General features: G+C 41.7%; 2 protein-coding genes across 51 annotated transcripts in view; both read left to right on the top strand.

Moving 5' to 3' along the window:
* ttn.2 (titin, tandem duplicate 2) overlaps window positions 1–2799 on the top strand; it is a 178736-nt gene extending 175937 nt beyond the window's left edge. For all 50 annotated transcript variants that reach the window (XM_063213163.1, XM_063213153.1, XM_063213196.1 and 47 more), the window contains one exon: window positions 1454–2799. In XM_063213163.1, the coding sequence (XP_063069233.1) occupies window positions 1454–1752 (299 nt within the window). In that variant the 3' untranslated portion in view covers window positions 1753–2799. The remainder of the gene's footprint in view (window positions 1–1453) is intronic.
* A 449-nt stretch (window positions 2800–3248) lies between these two features.
* Window positions 3249–16724, top strand: LOC134460717 (titin-like). The gene is made up of 2 exons (XM_063213219.1): window positions 3249–3446; window positions 5319–16724. Exon 2 carries the CDS (start codon window positions 5688–5690, stop codon window positions 15489–15491), a length of 9804 nt encoding a protein of 3267 aa, XP_063069289.1. The 5' UTR covers window positions 3249–3446; window positions 5319–5687; the 3' UTR covers window positions 15492–16724.
* Window positions 16725–17712: the final 988 nt, after the last annotated feature.

The raw sequence follows: 17712 nt of genomic DNA, 5'->3' as shown, positions 1-17712 counted from the left end.
TGTGTGTGTGTGTGTGTGTGTGTGTGTGTGTGTGTGTGTGTGTGTGTGTGTGTGTGTGTGTGTGTTAGGGTGGCCATCGGTCCGTTTTTACGACCTGTTCACGACATCCGTGTGTCCCTCTCTTTGTCTTTCCTTTCCTCCTAGCCTTTTGCTTATGGCCTCGAGCTGCGAGGCAACGTCATCGACGCAAACTAGACCTTGATAGTCGGTCGCGTTTCCGATATCTGCAGCCGCCATGTTACTCCAGATATAACCTCTCGCCCAGCGAATTAACTGTATTGCTGTCGCCTTGTGTCGGGGAAATCTCTGTGCAATAGACATATATGAAGTTCATTAACTGACTGTATGAAAGTTAAATAAGGCAACTATATTATTGCCTACTGTCTGTTTCCTATTTTTTCCTGCACTGTTGGCAACGCATTGGCCTAGTGCAATTAAGTTTGTCCGCTAAATGCCTTTACAACGATACGAGGGTTCTCACAACTTTACAAACAGGGCAAAGAAACGTCTTTCTGCACGGGCGCTGTCTGTATTTTGAGCTCGTGTTGTTGGTTATCCAGCGTCTGCATGAAAAAAAGGTTGACAAAAGCGGTTTGCCTCCCTTAAAACACCGCTGATAATACTTCTGACCAACTTTGAATAAAGTAGGCTAAATCAAATTAATGGTTGGCTATTAGGCCTACGAATGCACGACTACCCAAAATACATTAAAAAAAAAAAAAAAAATGAAATAGCCTACACAGACAACAACGGAAGGATTTGTCTATCGTAACCTGCCGTCTGATACAATATTAAGTTAGTGGTGATGACTCCTTTATCGGAGTGAGGTAATGCAATGCGAAAATCCTTCCCCCCAAAAATATTGTTTTACAAGTAAAACTGTTGTTGGCAGCTGAGTTGTCTGAGGTAAGATGGCAGCGCTGTTCCCTGATTTCTGCCTACAGTTTAGAATGCCAACTTCACAATTTTCTCCACGGAGGCGGGGATTCGGCAAGTCGAAGCAATGGGTGCGCGCGAGGACGCTAGGTTAGAAAGTGAAGGGGCGGGGTTGTCCGGCCGAAGTCCGGACAGCTGGTCACCCTAGTGTGTGTGTGTGTTACGGAATACTATGGTTGTGACAGTACATATTAGTCTGACTGTGTGTCTGATTAATGTTCAAATATCTATTTTCTGCTCCTGGCTTTCCCAGTAAACCTGCTCACTCAACCCACAAACCTCAGTTTAGTTCTGCAATGTGTGGATTTATTTCCTTCTAGTGTTGCATTAAATTTGCATCAAGATCTTGTATTGATTGTGGTACAGTTTGAACATTCTGCAAAGCCTTTTCCAGCACTTGTCAAAGATTCTCATTAAGATTGAGGTCTGGACTCTGTGTTGGCCAATCCATGTGGAAAAACTCTGATACAGTATCATTTGCTAATTTAAACATACTGTTTAATTTTCACTTACCTAGGTTCGGCACCAAGAATTGAAGCCCTCCCTGAGGATATCAGCATCGAAACAGGGAAGGTTCTCACGGTAGCATGTGCTTTCTCTGGAGAACCCACCCCTCACATTGAGTGGTTCCGTTCAGGGAAGAAACTGCCTGGTGAGGAAGAAAGTGGCAGATTCCACATTGAGACCACAGAAGACCTCACCACACTCATCATCACTGGTGTCAAGGAGAGTGATGCTGGCGCATATACCCTCAAGCTTTCCAACGAGCATGGATCTGACACAGCAACTGTCGCCATTAGTATTCGATCAGCGTAAAATCATTACGATTATTTCTAATCCCCCTCCCTCTTTAAGTGCCTTTTTATTTATTTAATGAGGAAAAAATCTTTACTTGATAAATACCTGGATTACTGTTCCTGTAAATATGAACTATTTTTATACCAAACTTGACATTAATTTATGCCACACTAGACTGAAGTCTAAAGTTGTTATAAAATGTGCCATATTGGATAATTATGACTTAGGATTTTTGGATCCATTTTTCTGTGACATGTACATAATGTATATAGCCGAATTTAACGGTTATGGGAAATGTATGCATTGTTATTTATGACAATATTAACTGAAACAAAAGGAACTAATTGTTTAACAGGAGAAAGTTTCGCATGGAACGAATACCCTGTTAAACCTGAAACTAAAATCTGTGCCTCAACAAAAAGTTGAAGTCTTAAGATTGCCTCAACAGGTAGAGAGGCTCCCTGTTGATGATTTACTAAATCTGAGAGACAACATAATATTCCCTGCATGGTCACACATGCAGTGATATTACCGTACTCTTATGAAATGTTACTTGACCATAAGACCTTGAGTGCTGTTTGCATATTACCCTCATGTAAGCAGGACAACTAGGCCTTGTGTTCAGACTGACTTTGTCATACCACCATTTTAATGACATGCTCAAAGTGCGAGCGGCCTGCACTTTTTGAGCAATTTTTTTTTAATGTGCTCTGTTTCTGGCAAAGGACTGCTTGATGATACTCTCTAAAAGAACATCACCTGGCCATAAAATATAGGGTATGTCTTGTACTTCTTTGCAGAAGCAGAGCCTTCTCTTGGAGGATTGCCTTTGTGCATCATGTGTGTTTGTGTGTTAGCTTTAGAATTTCACCCAGTCAGTCGTCGGGCAACAACCAAGAAATTGTACCACAGTAACAACACCTGCTGTGCAAAGAAGAATTAACAAAAGTAACTCTATGCCCTACACTTTGGTTTGATTATATTTAGTATTGTAGAATTACTTATATACGCAACCTCCTTGAGTTTTATTATTATTGATTCAATAAAGCATGAATTCAGCACATACATACTGGTTGTCTGACTTTCATTTTTTTTTAAAAATCTGATTGTGTATGTTACTGTGCATTTCACATGTTCTGCATACTTAGTCATCAACCATAAAATGTGTTTTTGTGATGTATGACATTTGAGTTGAATGAACGATTGTAGATAATATATAGAAGCAGATTACAGCATTTTAAATTTTCACAATGAAAAAAAACCCGTAATAAATATTTATTCATACAAAACACATTTGACACATTTAGGATGTATGCTAGATGTATCAGGGTGCTATTTTCAGTGAGTGCTTCAACGTAACTTTAGTAAGGAGCAGGTGTGAGATTGGCTAAAAAAAACCCTTTCCCATGATTCATCTGGCTGAGCCACCAATAAGGGAGGTCGGGGTGGCAGTAAAGGCCGCCCCCCTTGAGGGATATAAAAAGTAAAACATGTTGGCGCTAATGAGACGCTAGAGCATTCCCAGTCTGCCTCAGGAGTAGGGGATTGCAAGAGAAAAGTAAAGCCACACTCTGTGTGGATTTGTTTCTTGGGCATATCTTGAGGTTCAACTGTTCTCGTTACGGATTTCTGGACACTTCTTTGGATATAGTGCTTGTTTCTACAATTAAAAAAGTCTCTTCCCACCTTGGATAGAGATCATTGTGACACAAGTAAGTGGATTTGTTTATTATCTATTTTTCTTAATAGTTATCTGTATCCTGGGATGTATCAGAATACCTTCACATAGGATGTTGAAACATAGGATATAAAAATGAATAATAGTGGAACATTTCTTAGCGGTTGCATAGCTTTGTAACAACTTGATTGAAGAAACTTCATAAAAGCTTCATTACAAAAACAGAATCATCCACAAATAACCCACAGAATTAAATGCATACCAAAAGGATAATTCATATTTAAAAACGTTATTAGGTTATTATTTGCAGTAATGACGCAGCAAAGCCAACAATAGACCATGATAAACGCAGAGCACTTTCCCAGCTGGGCCTTGGTGTCTTTCCAGGGGACCAGCAATAGGGCTATCAGTAACACCCTCAGCTATGTGCCACTTGGTCACTGTCAATCAAGTCGCAATGGCTCTCTTATTTTTGGGGACATACATTTGTTGAATGTTGACACTATCCTTTGAATTTACTATACCATTTAGTTTGTCCATTTAGTCATATACCTAAATTATTCAAGTGTTGTGATTTTGAACATGCTTTATACTTTGCTCTTATGACATACTCTTGGTTGAGGGATTTGCCCAGCCCTGCTACCTGATACAAAAACCTTTAAATAGGATCTGGGTCAAATTTTACTACACTAGGAAAGTTCTAGATTATCAGGAGTGGAATATTTCTGTCCTGACTTAAAATTCGGTCATTTAGCATCAAGGAACGGTTGTCACCAAGTTGAATTGTAGTTACTGAGTCAAAACATAAGACAATATGTAGAACCCATTATAGACAGCCTCACCAAAAAAGGTCCCCACCAAAAAAAAAGGCACACTCACTAATGGTAGGTTGCTGGACCTTCTTCAGCTCTTGATAATGGCACACATTTGAGGTGTTACTGTTTCATTCTGTTTCACTTCTGCCCTGTCTGGATTTATTTCTCAGCAGTCAGGGTTGTGTTAAGGTTTCTCCAAGGTATTGTTTTGATGATGGTAGCGCCTGAATGTTAAAAGCCTTCACACTGAGATTTAAGTCTGGTTGCTAATCCATGTATAAAGAGGATGTTTCATGCTCCCTGAACCATCTTGGAATAATAAATCTTCAATAACAACATGGTTGTTTAATGAGAAGCAACCCACTGCACCAGCAGCGTTCAGGGAGCATAACACATCATTTTTCCACACGGATTGGTCACCACAGAGTCCAGACCTAAATCTTAATGAGAATCTTTGACAGGTTCAAACTGTACCACAATCAATACAAGATCTTGATGAAAAATTAATACAACACCAGATGGAAATAAATCTGCGTATTGCAGAAGTTTATTAAACAAATAATGTGTGCTGTAATCAAGGCTAAAGGTGGTCCAACAACAAATTAGTGTGAGTGTAACAACAATATCTGACCTGTTGTTGTTACATTCCAACTAGATGCTGTAAAAAAAACACGTTTCACTCTGTTTGTTTACACAGTAGCGTCCCAGACAAAAGCCCAACCGCACTGGAAAATATTTGTCATGGCATCTTTTTGTGTTTATTTATAACCACACAATCCGTGTCAGACGCGAGACAGATCCTTGGCTTGGGACAGCTGCTTTGTGTGGCGCATGAATACTTGCCACGAGATAAGATATTCTGGCCTTTGTTATGAAGTCCAAGGCCTTTTATGAATCAGAAAATCAGACAGGATAATAAAATGCATATGCTGTACTAAAAAAACATAGAGCATAATATCAGAAAAAAAGATAATTGCTGGGACTGTATATTTAATAATAAAGCATGTCAACACACTTTTTTATTACTGTGCTTTTCAATGGTCTTTACCTAGATAAATAAAAACTGTTGTTTATGTTATCTTGTTTTTTAGGTTGCCCTGGACATATCCAATCCAAATTGGGAATTCCACATACAAAAAGAGCGCAGCCACGCAAGTGGGGAAAATCTTTCTACTCATTGATACCTTGATAAAAACGAAAAGGAAGGACTTGAAGACTGGACGCTTCAGAGGACTTGTGGCCTTAAATTAATCCTCATTTCCTAATGAGGGGACTGTCCTTTAAGTGCACAGATCCTAAAAAAGAGCATGAGTGGTTCTTCAGTATGTCTGTCAATTAATATGGTATTGGTCAGACAGCAAAACCACCTAAATCTGCAGAGCTGATCAAGATTCAAACTACTGACACCGAAAGCCAACATTTTTAACTCATTTACACATTAAGAGTGTGTGTTCAGAATCATGCCAATGAATAAAATAGTTAAGGATCAAACTGCAGCACCTCAGTTTGACCTCAGTGCAGTCTATCAGAAGACAGTAGTCGTCAAGGCAGGAGAAAACTTAAAAGTTGAAATCCCTGTGCTTGGCCATCCAAGGCCCTCAGTCTTGTGGAAGAGAGGAGACAGAGAACTTCAGCAGAAAGATGGAATTAATATTGAAAACACAGCAGATTTAACCATCTTCAGTAAAAGAGACATCAAGTGGGAAGACGGCGGAGAGTACACTATGGTTGGAAAAAATAACATGGGAACAGTCACTGAGACGATCACTGTAAAAGTACATGATGTTCCTGGACCCCCAACGGGACCGGTTATGGTGAATGACGTGTCCTGTGATCGCATTCTGATTTCCTGGGAGCCCCCAGAAATTGACGGTGGAGTTCCTGTTACTAACTACATCGTTGAAATGAGAGAAACTATTGGGAAATCATGGGTGGAGCTGACAGCAACACTCGTCCGCACAGCATACAAAGTTGTTCGACTGACAACAGGGACTGAATATCAATTTCGTGTTAGAGCCCAGAACAGGTATGGTATTGGCCCCTGCATAAAATCCGAACCTGTGGTGGCAGCATATCCATTTGATGTCCCAGGAAAGCCAGGAACACCTCAGGTTGTTGCATTTACAAAAGATGTCATGACCATTACCTGGGATGACCCCGCTTCAGATGGTGGAAGCCCAGTTTTGGGTTATCATATCGAACGGAAAGAGAAAAACAGCATCCTGTGGCAAAAAGTCAGCAAAACCCTTGTGATTGGAAACAGCTACAAATCACCAGGCCTTATACATGGAATATCCTACGAGTTCCGTGTGATCGCTGAGAATGTAGCTGGCTGGAGCAAACCAAGCTCGCCGTCAGAGACAGCATATGCTGTTGACCCTGTAGATCCTCCAAAACAGCCACAAGCTATTAACATTACCAGACATGAAGTGACTCTGAGCTGGGACAAACCTGAATTCGATGGGGGTTTCCCAATCACTGGTTACACAGTAGAGAAAAAAGAGTTACCTGATGGCCGCTGGCTGAAAGCCAATTTCGGTAATATTTTAGATACAACATTCACTGTCTCTGCGCTCACAGAGGACGCATCATATGAATTCCGTATTCTGGCCAAAAATTCCACTGGGACCGTCAGTAAGCCATCTCAACCATCTGAGGTCATCACCTGTCGAGAGGACATAGAAAAGCCTAAAATTGATGTTGACCTCGTTTTTAAACATGGAATTGTTGCGAAAGCAGGAGAAGCCTTCACTCTTGCTGCCACAGTCACCGGAAAACCCATACCATCCTTGGTCTGGACGAAAGAGGGAAAACAGCTTGAATACACATCAAAAATGGAAATCAAAGTCTCAGACCTCACCACAAAACTAATTAATAAAGACTCAGTGAGACGAGATGGTGGCATGTTTGTTCTCACAGCCAGTAATGCTGGAGGTGTTGCAAGCCAAGCGTTCAATGTTAAGGTTCTTGATAGACCAGGACCTCCAGATAGTGTCACAGTGTCTGATGTGACAGCAGAGAAATGTGCCGTGAATTGGTTGCCACCTTCACATGACGGCGGAGCCAAGATAGAGCATTATGTAATTGAGAAGCGTGAAACAAGCAGAATTACATGGACTAGTGTAGCATCTGATCTTGAGGTGAATCGCTATAAAGTCACTAAAAACATGCGAAAAGGCAACGAGTATATTTTCAGAGTCATGGCTGTTAATAAATATGGAATTGGAGAACCAACTGAATCAGAGCCAACAGTTATTACAGATCCATATGTACCCTCTGATCCTCCACAACAACCTGAAGTGACGACTATTACTAGAGATTCCATGGTTGTATGCTGGGGACACCCAATAAGCAATGGTGGGAGTGAAATCTCCTCTTATGTAGTTGAAAGAAGGGACAAGACTGGTGTTCGTTGGATCAAATGCAACAAGAGGAATGTGACCGATCTACGATTCAAAGTCTCTGGGCTTACTGAGGGTCATGAATATGAGTTCAGAGTTCTAGCAGAGAATGCAGCAGGCTTAAGCTCGCCAAGTCCAGAAAGTGTTTTCTACAAGGCATGCGACAAAGCATTCCCACCTGGTCCAATTGGCAATCCAAAAGTGCTGGACACAACCAAGTCCTCTATTACAGTCGCTTGGAGTAAACCTGTCTACGATGGTGGCTCTGAAATCACAGGATACCAAGTGGAAACCTGCTTACCCAGGGCAGAGGAATGGAAAATTGTCTCTCCAATTAATGGATTAACTGCAACGTCATTCACAATTACTGGCCTTAAGGAGCATCAGGAATACAAAATTAACATTTCAGCACTTAACATTGAAGGGGTTGGTGAACCTACAGCAGTGCCAGGGAGACCAAAAGCTGAAGAGCTGTCAATTGCTCCTGAAATTGAGCTTGATGCAGAGCTGAGAAAGATTATTTCTCTTCGTTCTTGTGCCACACTTAGACTATGTGTTCCCATTAGTGGAAGACCAACTCCTAATGTCAAATGGACAAGGGAGAATGGTGAAACAATTGGAAGGGCCAACATTGAGACCACAGCGTCGTTTACATCACTCCTGATTGATCGTGTTGACCGTTTTGACAGTGGGAGATACAATTTAACTGTAGAGAACAACTCTGGAGTCAAAACTGCATTCATAACCGTCAGAGTCCTTGACTCACCAGGTGCTCCTCAAAATCTCACTGTTAAGGAGGTCACAAAAGATTCCGCCTTTCTTACATGGGACCCTCCCATTATTGATGGAGGCTCTAAAACAAAACACTATGTTGTGGAAAAACGTGAATGTACAAGAAGAGCATACTGTACAGTAGATGACTCCTGCCCTAAAACAAGCTTGAGAATTGGAGATCTGACAGAGGGATGTAGCTACTTCTTCAGAGTAATGGCAGAAAATGAATTTGGTGTTGGCATACCAGCGGAAACTGCTGATTCTGTCAAAGTCTCTGAAACAGCACTTCCACCAGGTAAAGTCACTGTGAAGGAAGTCACAAACAGAGGTGTTACCTTAACGTGGGAGAAACCTGATCATGATGGAGGCAGCCGTGTAACAGGATACATTGTTGAGATGCAAGAGAAAGGCAGTCGAGAATGGGCTGAGTGCTCAACTGTTAGAGGTACAGAAGCTGTTATATCTGGACTAACACAAGGGAAGGAGTACAGTTTCCGAATTTCAGCAGTCAATGAGAAAGGCACGAGTGACCCTCGCCTATTAGGTGTCCCTGTAGTACCTAAAGACTCTGCCATCCCACCAACATTCAAGCTTTTGATCAGCACATTCAGTGCTTTAGCTGGCAATGACCTTAAAATTGACGTGCCATATTCAGCTGAACCACAGGCCTCTGTCACCTGGCTCAAAGACGGTGTTGCCCTGAAACAAACCACAAGAGTCAATACAGAAGTCACTGACAGGCATTTGTATCTTGTAATCAGGGAGGCCACAAGGGATGATGTTGGTAGTTACACTATTAAACTTACAAACAGAGCCGGTGAGGCCTCAGAAGATATTTCTGTTGTTGTTCTGGACAAACCTGGTCCACCAATTGGTCCCATAATCTTTGACGAAGTCACAGCAGACAGCGTTACACTGACGTGGCAACCTCCAGAGTATGACGGCGGCTGCACTATCAATAACTACATTGTTGAAAAGAGAGACACCTCAACAACAGACTGGCAGAATGTATCTGCAACTGTAGCAAGAACTACGATTAAAGCAGCAAGGCTTAAGACTGACTGTGAGTATCAATTCCGAATTGCTGCAGAAAACCGGTATGGACAAAGTTCAGCACTGGTGTCTGAAGCAATAGTTGCCCAGTATCCATTTGATCTTCCAGGTGCCCCTAGTACTCCTACTATACAGTATGCAACGAAAGAGAGCATGCTTGTTGAATGGAATGAACCAATCAGTGATGGCGGAAGCAAGATTCTTGGATATCATCTTGAAAGTAAAGAGAGAAATAGCATACTTTGGGTGAAACAAAACAAATTCATAATTCCTGAAACAAAGTTCAAAGTCTCTGGCCTTGATGAAGGCATAGAATATGAATTCAGGGTGTTTTGTGAAAATATCGTTGGTCTCAGCAAAGCCAGCAAAGTTTCAGAATCATACCTTGCCAGAGATCCCTGTGACCCTCCAGGCAAGCCAGAGGCAATTATTGTTACTGGAAGTGCTGTTTCCCTCAGATGGGCCAAACCTGCATATAATGGTGGTAGCAAAATCACTGGCTATTTGCTTGAAAAGAGGGAATTACCAGATGGCCGCTGGATGAGAGTCAATTTTACCAACATCATGGAAACTGAATTTGAGGTCACAGGCCTAGACAGAGAGCAAAAATATGAGTTCCGTGTCACTGCAAAAAATGCAGCTGGAGTATTCAGTCTGCCATCAGAAAGCACTGGAAAAATCACGGCTAAGGATGAAGTTGACCCACCTTCTATAGGCATTGACTCCAAATACACTGGGTGTCTAATGATAAATGCTGGTGAATCTTTCAGGATTGATGCAGATATTCAAGGCAAACCCGTGCCCACGGCCTGCTGGCTTAAGGGTGGTCAAGAGTTGACAAACTCAGCACGTCTCGAGATTAAAAACACTCAGTTATCAGCTTCCCTGAATGTCAGGGAAGCCATCCGTGTTGATGGAGGCCAATACACCCTTCTAGTGCAAAATACTGGTGGAGAGAAATCTGTAAATATCAATGTTAAGGTTCTAGATAGACCAGGCCCACCGGAGGGTCCAATAAAAATATACGGAGTAACAAATGAAAAATGTAGCATTTCTTGGAAACCACCAAAGGAAGATGGAGGTGCTGACATATCCCACTACGTCATTGAGCGAAGAGAAACAAGCAGATTAGTGTGGACTAGAGTGGAATCTGAAGCAAAAGCTCTCACTCAGAAGATCACAAAACTTTTCCCTGGAAATGAGTACATATTCAGAGTGATTCCTGTAAACAAGTATGGAGTTGGTGAGGCACTTGAATCCAATCCAGTAATTGCTGCTAATCCGTTTGTCGAACCAGGTGCACCAACAACTGTTGAAGTGTCGAATGTCTCTAAGGATTCTATGGTTGTCACTTGGGAAAGACCATCTGATGATGGGGGCAGCAGCATAACCGGGTATATTGTTGAAAAGCGAGACAAGGATGGAGTACGTTGGACAAGATGCAACAAGCATGCTGTCAGTGAACTTCGCTTGAGAGTTACAGGGCTGATTGAGGGCCATAGCTATGAATTCAGAGTGTCAGCTGAAAATGAAGCTGGTGTAGGAGAACCTAGCATCGAAACCATCTATGAGAGGGCACTTGATCCCACATTCAAACCAGGCCCACCTAATAATCCAAAAGTAACCGATGTTTCAAGATCATCTGTAGCCCTATCATGGGGCAAACCTATATATGATGGGGGTTGTGAGATTCAAGCATATGTTGTGGAGATGCGTGAAACCACTGATGATGAATGGATTATGTGTACTCCACCTACAGGAATAACAGAGACAAGTTTCAAAGTGTGCAAGCTTCTTGAAAACCACAAATATAAATTCAGAATATTTGCCAAAAATAAAATGGGAGTTGGTGAACATGCCAATCTACCTGGCTCTGTCCTTCTTGAGGAAAAACTGGAGGCACCAGATCTTGATCTCAATGCTGAACAAAGAAAAATAATAAGTATCAAAGCTGGAAGCACCCTGAAGTTATCAATTCCAATCAGAGGACGGCCTGCCCCTGAGGTCAGGTGGGGAAAATCTGAAGGTGACATTAAAGACACAGCTTCAATCAACACAACAAGCAGCTACACTTCACTTATGATTGAAAGTGTTGATAGATTTGACACTGGCAAATATACTGTGACTGCAATAAATGCAGGTGGAGTGAAATCTGCCTTCATCAGTGTGAGAGTGCTTGACACTCCTAGTGAACCACAGAATTTCACAGTGAAAGACATCACTAAAGATTCCATTACTCTTACTTGGGAGCCACCCGCTTTAGATAGTGGACTAGCAATTAAGCATTACATTGTAGAGAAGAGGGAGAGTATAAGAAAGGCTTACTCTACAGTTGCTACTTGCAATAAGATGTTATGGAAGATAGAAGAGCTCCAAGAAGGTTGCAACTATTTTTTCAGAGTTCTGGCAGAAAATGAGTATGGTATTGGATTACCGGCGGAAAGTCCTGAGCCTATCAAAATTGCGGAAGTCCCACAACCACCTGGGCGAATGACTGTTGTCGACGTTACTAAAAACACAATTAAACTTGCTTGGGAGAAACCTGATGATGATGGAGGTACCAGAATAAGTCACTATGAAGTTGAGATGCAAGTAGAAGACAAATGGTTGCAGTGTGCACAAGTAAAGACACTGGAAACTGTTATTGCTAATTTGGCTCAGGGTCAAGAATACACATTTAGAGTCTTTGCCGTCAATGATAAAGGCAAAAGTGACCCCAAAAACCTTGGCAGTTTTGTTCAACTGAAGGACCAGATTGTTCTGCCTGCTGTCAATCCAAGATTCAGCAGTTACAGTGTAGCGGTTGGATCTAATTTACAAATAGAAGTTCCAATAGCTGGACAGCCAAAACCAACAATCACATGGACTAAAGATGGGGCCCGTCTGAGACAGACAACAAGGTTAAATGTCATACACACCGAAGATCACACTATTTTGACCCTTACAGAGGCTACAAGGGATGATGGTGGCACATATAACATATCAGTGGCCAACAGTTTGGGACGGACTGACGCCAACATTGAAGTCATTACACTTGACAAACCTGGCCCACCAACAGGGCCAGTGAGGCTTGATGATATTAGCCCTGAAAGTGTTACCCTCTCTTGGGACCCACCCAGATATATTGGAGGTTGCCAAATTTCTAATTACATTGTTGAGAAGAAAGACACAACAACCACCAACTGGATTACAGTGTCTGCCACAGTCGCAAGAACAACTCTGAAGATACCAAGTTTGAGAACTGGTACTGAGTATCAATTCAGAGTCTTTGCTGAAAACAGATATGGAAGAAGTACTGCTCTTGATTCTGAACCAGTGGTTGCCCAGTATCCATTCAAAGAGCCTGGATACCCAAGTACACCTTATGTGACTGCATATACAAAAGAATCTATGGTAGTGGAATGGAATGAACCGGTCTCAGACGGTGGCAGCCCTGTTCTTGGCTATCACCTTGAGAGGAAGGAGAAAAACAGTATTCTCTGGACAAAGATAAACAAATCCCTCATCCGTGACACTAGATTCAAAACAACCCAGCTGGAAGAGGGCATTGAATACGAGTTCAGAGTCTCTGCAGAGAACATTGTTGGCATTGGTAAATGCAGCAAAGTCTCTGAGGGCTGTGTGGCACGAGACCCTTGCAACCCACCCGGTAAACCTGTGGCTCTCATTGTCACCAGACACTCGGTCACATTGCGCTGGACTTCTCCAGAATACAATGGCAACAGTGTGGTCACAGGGTATGTTGTAGAGAAAAGAGAACTTCCAGATGGCCGCTGGATGAAGGCAAATTTCACAAACATCACAGACAACGAATTTTCTGTTGAAGGGCTCGAGGAAGGTGTGGCATATGACTTTAAAGTTATCGCGAGGAATGCAGCTGGTGCTATCAGTAAACCATCTGAGACGACAGGGCCTATTACAGCAAAGATTGACGTTGAACCACCAACATGTGAAATTGATCCCAAATTCAGCCAGATCTTAGTCTTAAAGGCAGGCGAATCCTTTAGACTTGAGGCTACAGTGCAAGGTAAGCCAGTGCCCAATATTCAGTGGTTCAAGGGGGATGTAGAAATTGAAATGTCACACAAATATGAGCTAAAGAAAACAGACTTTAAAGTTGTGCTCATTGTTAGGGATGCAGTGAGAATAGATAGTGGGCAATACACTTTGCACCTTACAAATGTAGGCGGAACCAAAACCGCTTCCTACAATGTTAAAGTTCTTGACAGACCCGGACCCCCTAAAGGACCACTACTTGTTACTGGCGTGACATGTGAAAAATGTGCACTGTCTTGGCTACCTCCTGAGCAAGATGGTGGCAGCCGTGTGTCTCACTATGCGATCCAAAAGAGAGAAACAAGCCATCTTTCATGGACTATAGTTGCCAATGAGTGTGAAACAACTGTATTCAAAGTGACTAAGCTCGTTAAAGGAAATGAATACATTTTCCGTGTAATGGCTGTCAATGTGCATGGCACTGGAGAACCTCTGGAGTCTCTACCAGTAGCCATAAAAGACCCATATGTCGCTCCTGATCCACCTAAGGAAATAGAAATCACCAACATCTCAAGTGATTCCATGACCTTATGCTGGAGCCGATCAGAGAATGACGGTGGCAGTGAAATCACTGGGTACTTTGTAGAGAAGAGGGACAAAGCAGGAGTCAGATGGACAAGATGCAATAAACATGATATAACAGAGCTACGTTTCCGAGTGACAGGACTTACAGAAGACCATGAATATGAGTTTAGGGTTTCAGCAGAAAATGCAGCCGGACCTGGAGAACCAAGCCCTCCAACTGCTTTTTTCAAAGCCTGTGACCCCACATTTAAACCTGGCCCGCCCATTCACGCTCATGTTCTTGACACCACCAACAATTCCATCACATTGGCATGGGGTAGACCAATATATGATGGTGGATGTGAAATTCAGGGATATAAAGTGGAAATTACCAAAGTGCATGAAGAGGAATGGAGCACCTGCTCACCACTAGGTGGACTGGATGCCACAGTATGTACTATTCCCAACCTCAAAGAACACCAAGAATATCACATTCGGGTTCGTGCCATCAACAAAGAAGGTGCTGGGGAACCAGTTGTGCTACCTGGACCAATTAAGGCTGTAGATTACATGCTCGCTCCAGAAATAGAGCTTGACCCAGCTCTGAGAAAGGGTGTTGTTGTTCGTGCCGGCGGATATCTGAAACTTTGGATACCCTTCAAAGGAGTCCCTATCCCAGAAGTCGACTGGGCCAAAGATAATGGAGACCTTCCTAAAAAAGCTCATGTTGAGAATGGCTCTGATTACACAGTGTTATCAATTGACAGCTGTGACAGAGAAGATTCCGGGAAATACACACTAGAGTTGATAAACAGCAGTGGAATCAGGACGGCATTTGTGCATGTCAAAGTGCTTGACACTCCCGGACCCCCACTAAACCTGACAGTGAAGGACATAGCAAAGAATTCTGTAACATTGTCTTGGGAGCCCCCAGCTGTTGACGGCGGTGCAAGTATAAAGCGCTATATTGTGGACAAGCGTGAATCAACCAGACAGTCATATACCAATGTTACCAATGAGTGCACCAGTTCCTCTATACGCATCAGAGATCTTGACGAAGGTGTCTTTTATTATTTCAGAGTAATGGCTGAGAATGAATTTGGAGTTGGCGTGGCTGCAGAAACAGAAGAGCCCATCAAGACTGCAGAGGTCCCTTTGTCTGTGGGCAAGGTCTCCTTAATTGATGTTATGATGAATTCAGTCTTACTGTCATGGGAAAAACCAGACTGTGATGGTGGAAGCAGGATCCAGGGATACTACATTGAATGGCAATGTGACGGGTCAGAAGAATGGATTATGGCAGCCACCACTAAGTGTTGTGATGGCGCAGTTTCTGACCTCAGTGCTGGTGAATACCAATTCAGAGTTTCAGCTTTCAATGACAAAGGAACAAGTGAGCCAAGACTTCTGGCTGCCACTGTAGTTATAAGTGACTCTGGGGCCTGTGGAGTCTGTGATTGCAAGCAAATGATTTAAGATTTCTGATACTAATTCAACCGTTGATCATGTGTTGCGTGCCTTGTCAAATGTGTTTCTGCTAAGCTGATAGTCACTGTACCCTTGCACCAGAACACATGGCACGCTAGGCCTCCATTTAAATATACAACACAGACATTCAGAATGTCTTCTGAGAACACAGAGTCATGGTATCAAAATCAGCCTCAGCGTCAACAATAGCTGGTGGTGATGGAACACCCAAGCGATCATTTTCAGAATATTGAAAATCATCCTGAGAACCAAAATAGTCTCAGATGTTCACAAACAGCAACTCATCACACTGTCCACATCCTCAGCATTGAAAGAATAAGACAATAATGGATGTCATATAATTCCAGGACCATTATGAATTCCACAGTAAAATACACTGGAGACAACCAAAATAATACAGAAACAGGATTCAATGATTCATTCAGAAACAGGACTGAATGGCAGCAGCAAGTCTGTATGCAACAGCACCCACAATCCATTTGCATCTGTGATGGCAAAATCGATTATGGACGAGACAACAATACACAACCAGTTGGGGGGGGATTATGGTGATTACTATTCATACTTTGTCTGGTCAGGATCACTCTTTGTCATTCTAGTTAAAAGAAAGACTGCCTATGCAAAGTATCAATGTTTCTCAACTAATACAGCCTTTTGTGCACTATGGCATGGCTGTCCTTGTACACAAACTCACTAATATGTGGGCTTAGATCGAATTTGCACTATGACTGAGGGTCACATGAGCTCAAAATATTATTTTTTATATATATCTATATTAACTACTCTTGTTTGTCATAGGACTTCCTGGAAGCTTAAAACAGACCTGTAATTCCCATGCAAACCAAGAAGATTAGAAAAAATAGGATTATTAACAGTAAATGTGTTTTTACTCTCGCAATATACTGTAAATGCAGTGTAATGATGGGTCTATTTTTAACTTTGTGTGTTGTGAATAATGCCTGACAGAACAATGTAAGGTTTATACATTCAGCTGAAAGTAATACTGTATCTGCCCTACTGATGCAGCCAAATGTTGCAGCTATTGTCTCATTGTCTTCATATAATTTTAAAGACAGAGCACAGCAGCCCTTTAACCGCCCAGCAATGACATATTCCCCATGTTTTATTTAATTTATAGCCTTTATAGGTCAGTGTTTGTGTATTGATTTATTTTGTCTTTTACTAATTTTTCCTTCCAATAAATTGTTATATTCTGATCCATTTCTGTGCCATCATTTAATATCCCAGTTAATATCCCATTGTTATTGTGAGAGGTTGTTATCGTAGGTACTGGTGAAAAGTAATAATTGAACTCTTGTCTTAGGGGTTTGCCTAAATGCTTCCTCACAAAAATAATACAATATTGAATCCAGGTTTTAACACAGTTTTGAATCACTTTGGACTTCATTTTAAGAAGTAAAACAATTCCGAAAGACAAATGGCATTGATTAATTAATGTAATATAAACTTGATTTTGGGAGTGGCAAAGGGAAGATCTTCGTGGGAAGGGGAAGAAGGAGACAACCAGGTGAGGATGACTCATACGTCTCAGATTTGTGGCCAATAATCTGTATGAGGTTTTTAAACCAAGGTAACATTTGGGAGAAAATGCCCAAATCAAACCAAACCAACCAAAAAAAACAAAACAAAAACAAAAAACAAGGGAAGGAGAGGAAACGTAAGGAGCAAATATCATGCAGACAAAATCTAAACTTAACACCTTAACAAATTGGTAATTGATCTGGCTTCATCGACCATGAAAAATAATCTAATCTGTAGTATGTGTTGGGTGGGTTGGGGGTGGAAGTGCTCCAGGAGATGTTCAAGTCATCAAACACAAATAGTCAATAGCGCACAACTTTCACAGAACTTCTTTCCATTGTTTTCAATAGCTGAGGGTGGGGTTACGTTACCATTTAATACACTGAGCAAAATTGTATAATAATAATAATAATAGCATCTGTATTTATTAAATCTGTTTGAATTTTAAATGTTATAAAAACAAACCCACATTATCACACCACCATGTGTTCTGCCAAATTAACAGACAGCAATGCTTTGGCCACAAGGTGTCAGTGACAGTAGCATATCCTGTGACCTGGGGACTAGTGTACTAAGAAGTCTGTGGATTTCCTACAAAAAAAGTGTGGATGTGAAAATCTGGAAAGATGGGTACGTACAAAAAATGTGCATAAACAGGTTTTCACGT

This window comes from Engraulis encrasicolus, chromosome 13 (genome assembly GCF_034702125.1).
Source record: "Engraulis encrasicolus isolate BLACKSEA-1 chromosome 13, IST_EnEncr_1.0, whole genome shotgun sequence".
NCBI lineage: Eukaryota > Metazoa > Chordata > Actinopteri > Clupeiformes > Engraulidae > Engraulis > Engraulis encrasicolus.
The sequence above is the reverse complement of the archived record's forward strand: the minus strand, read 5'-3'. Positions and strand labels throughout refer to the sequence as shown.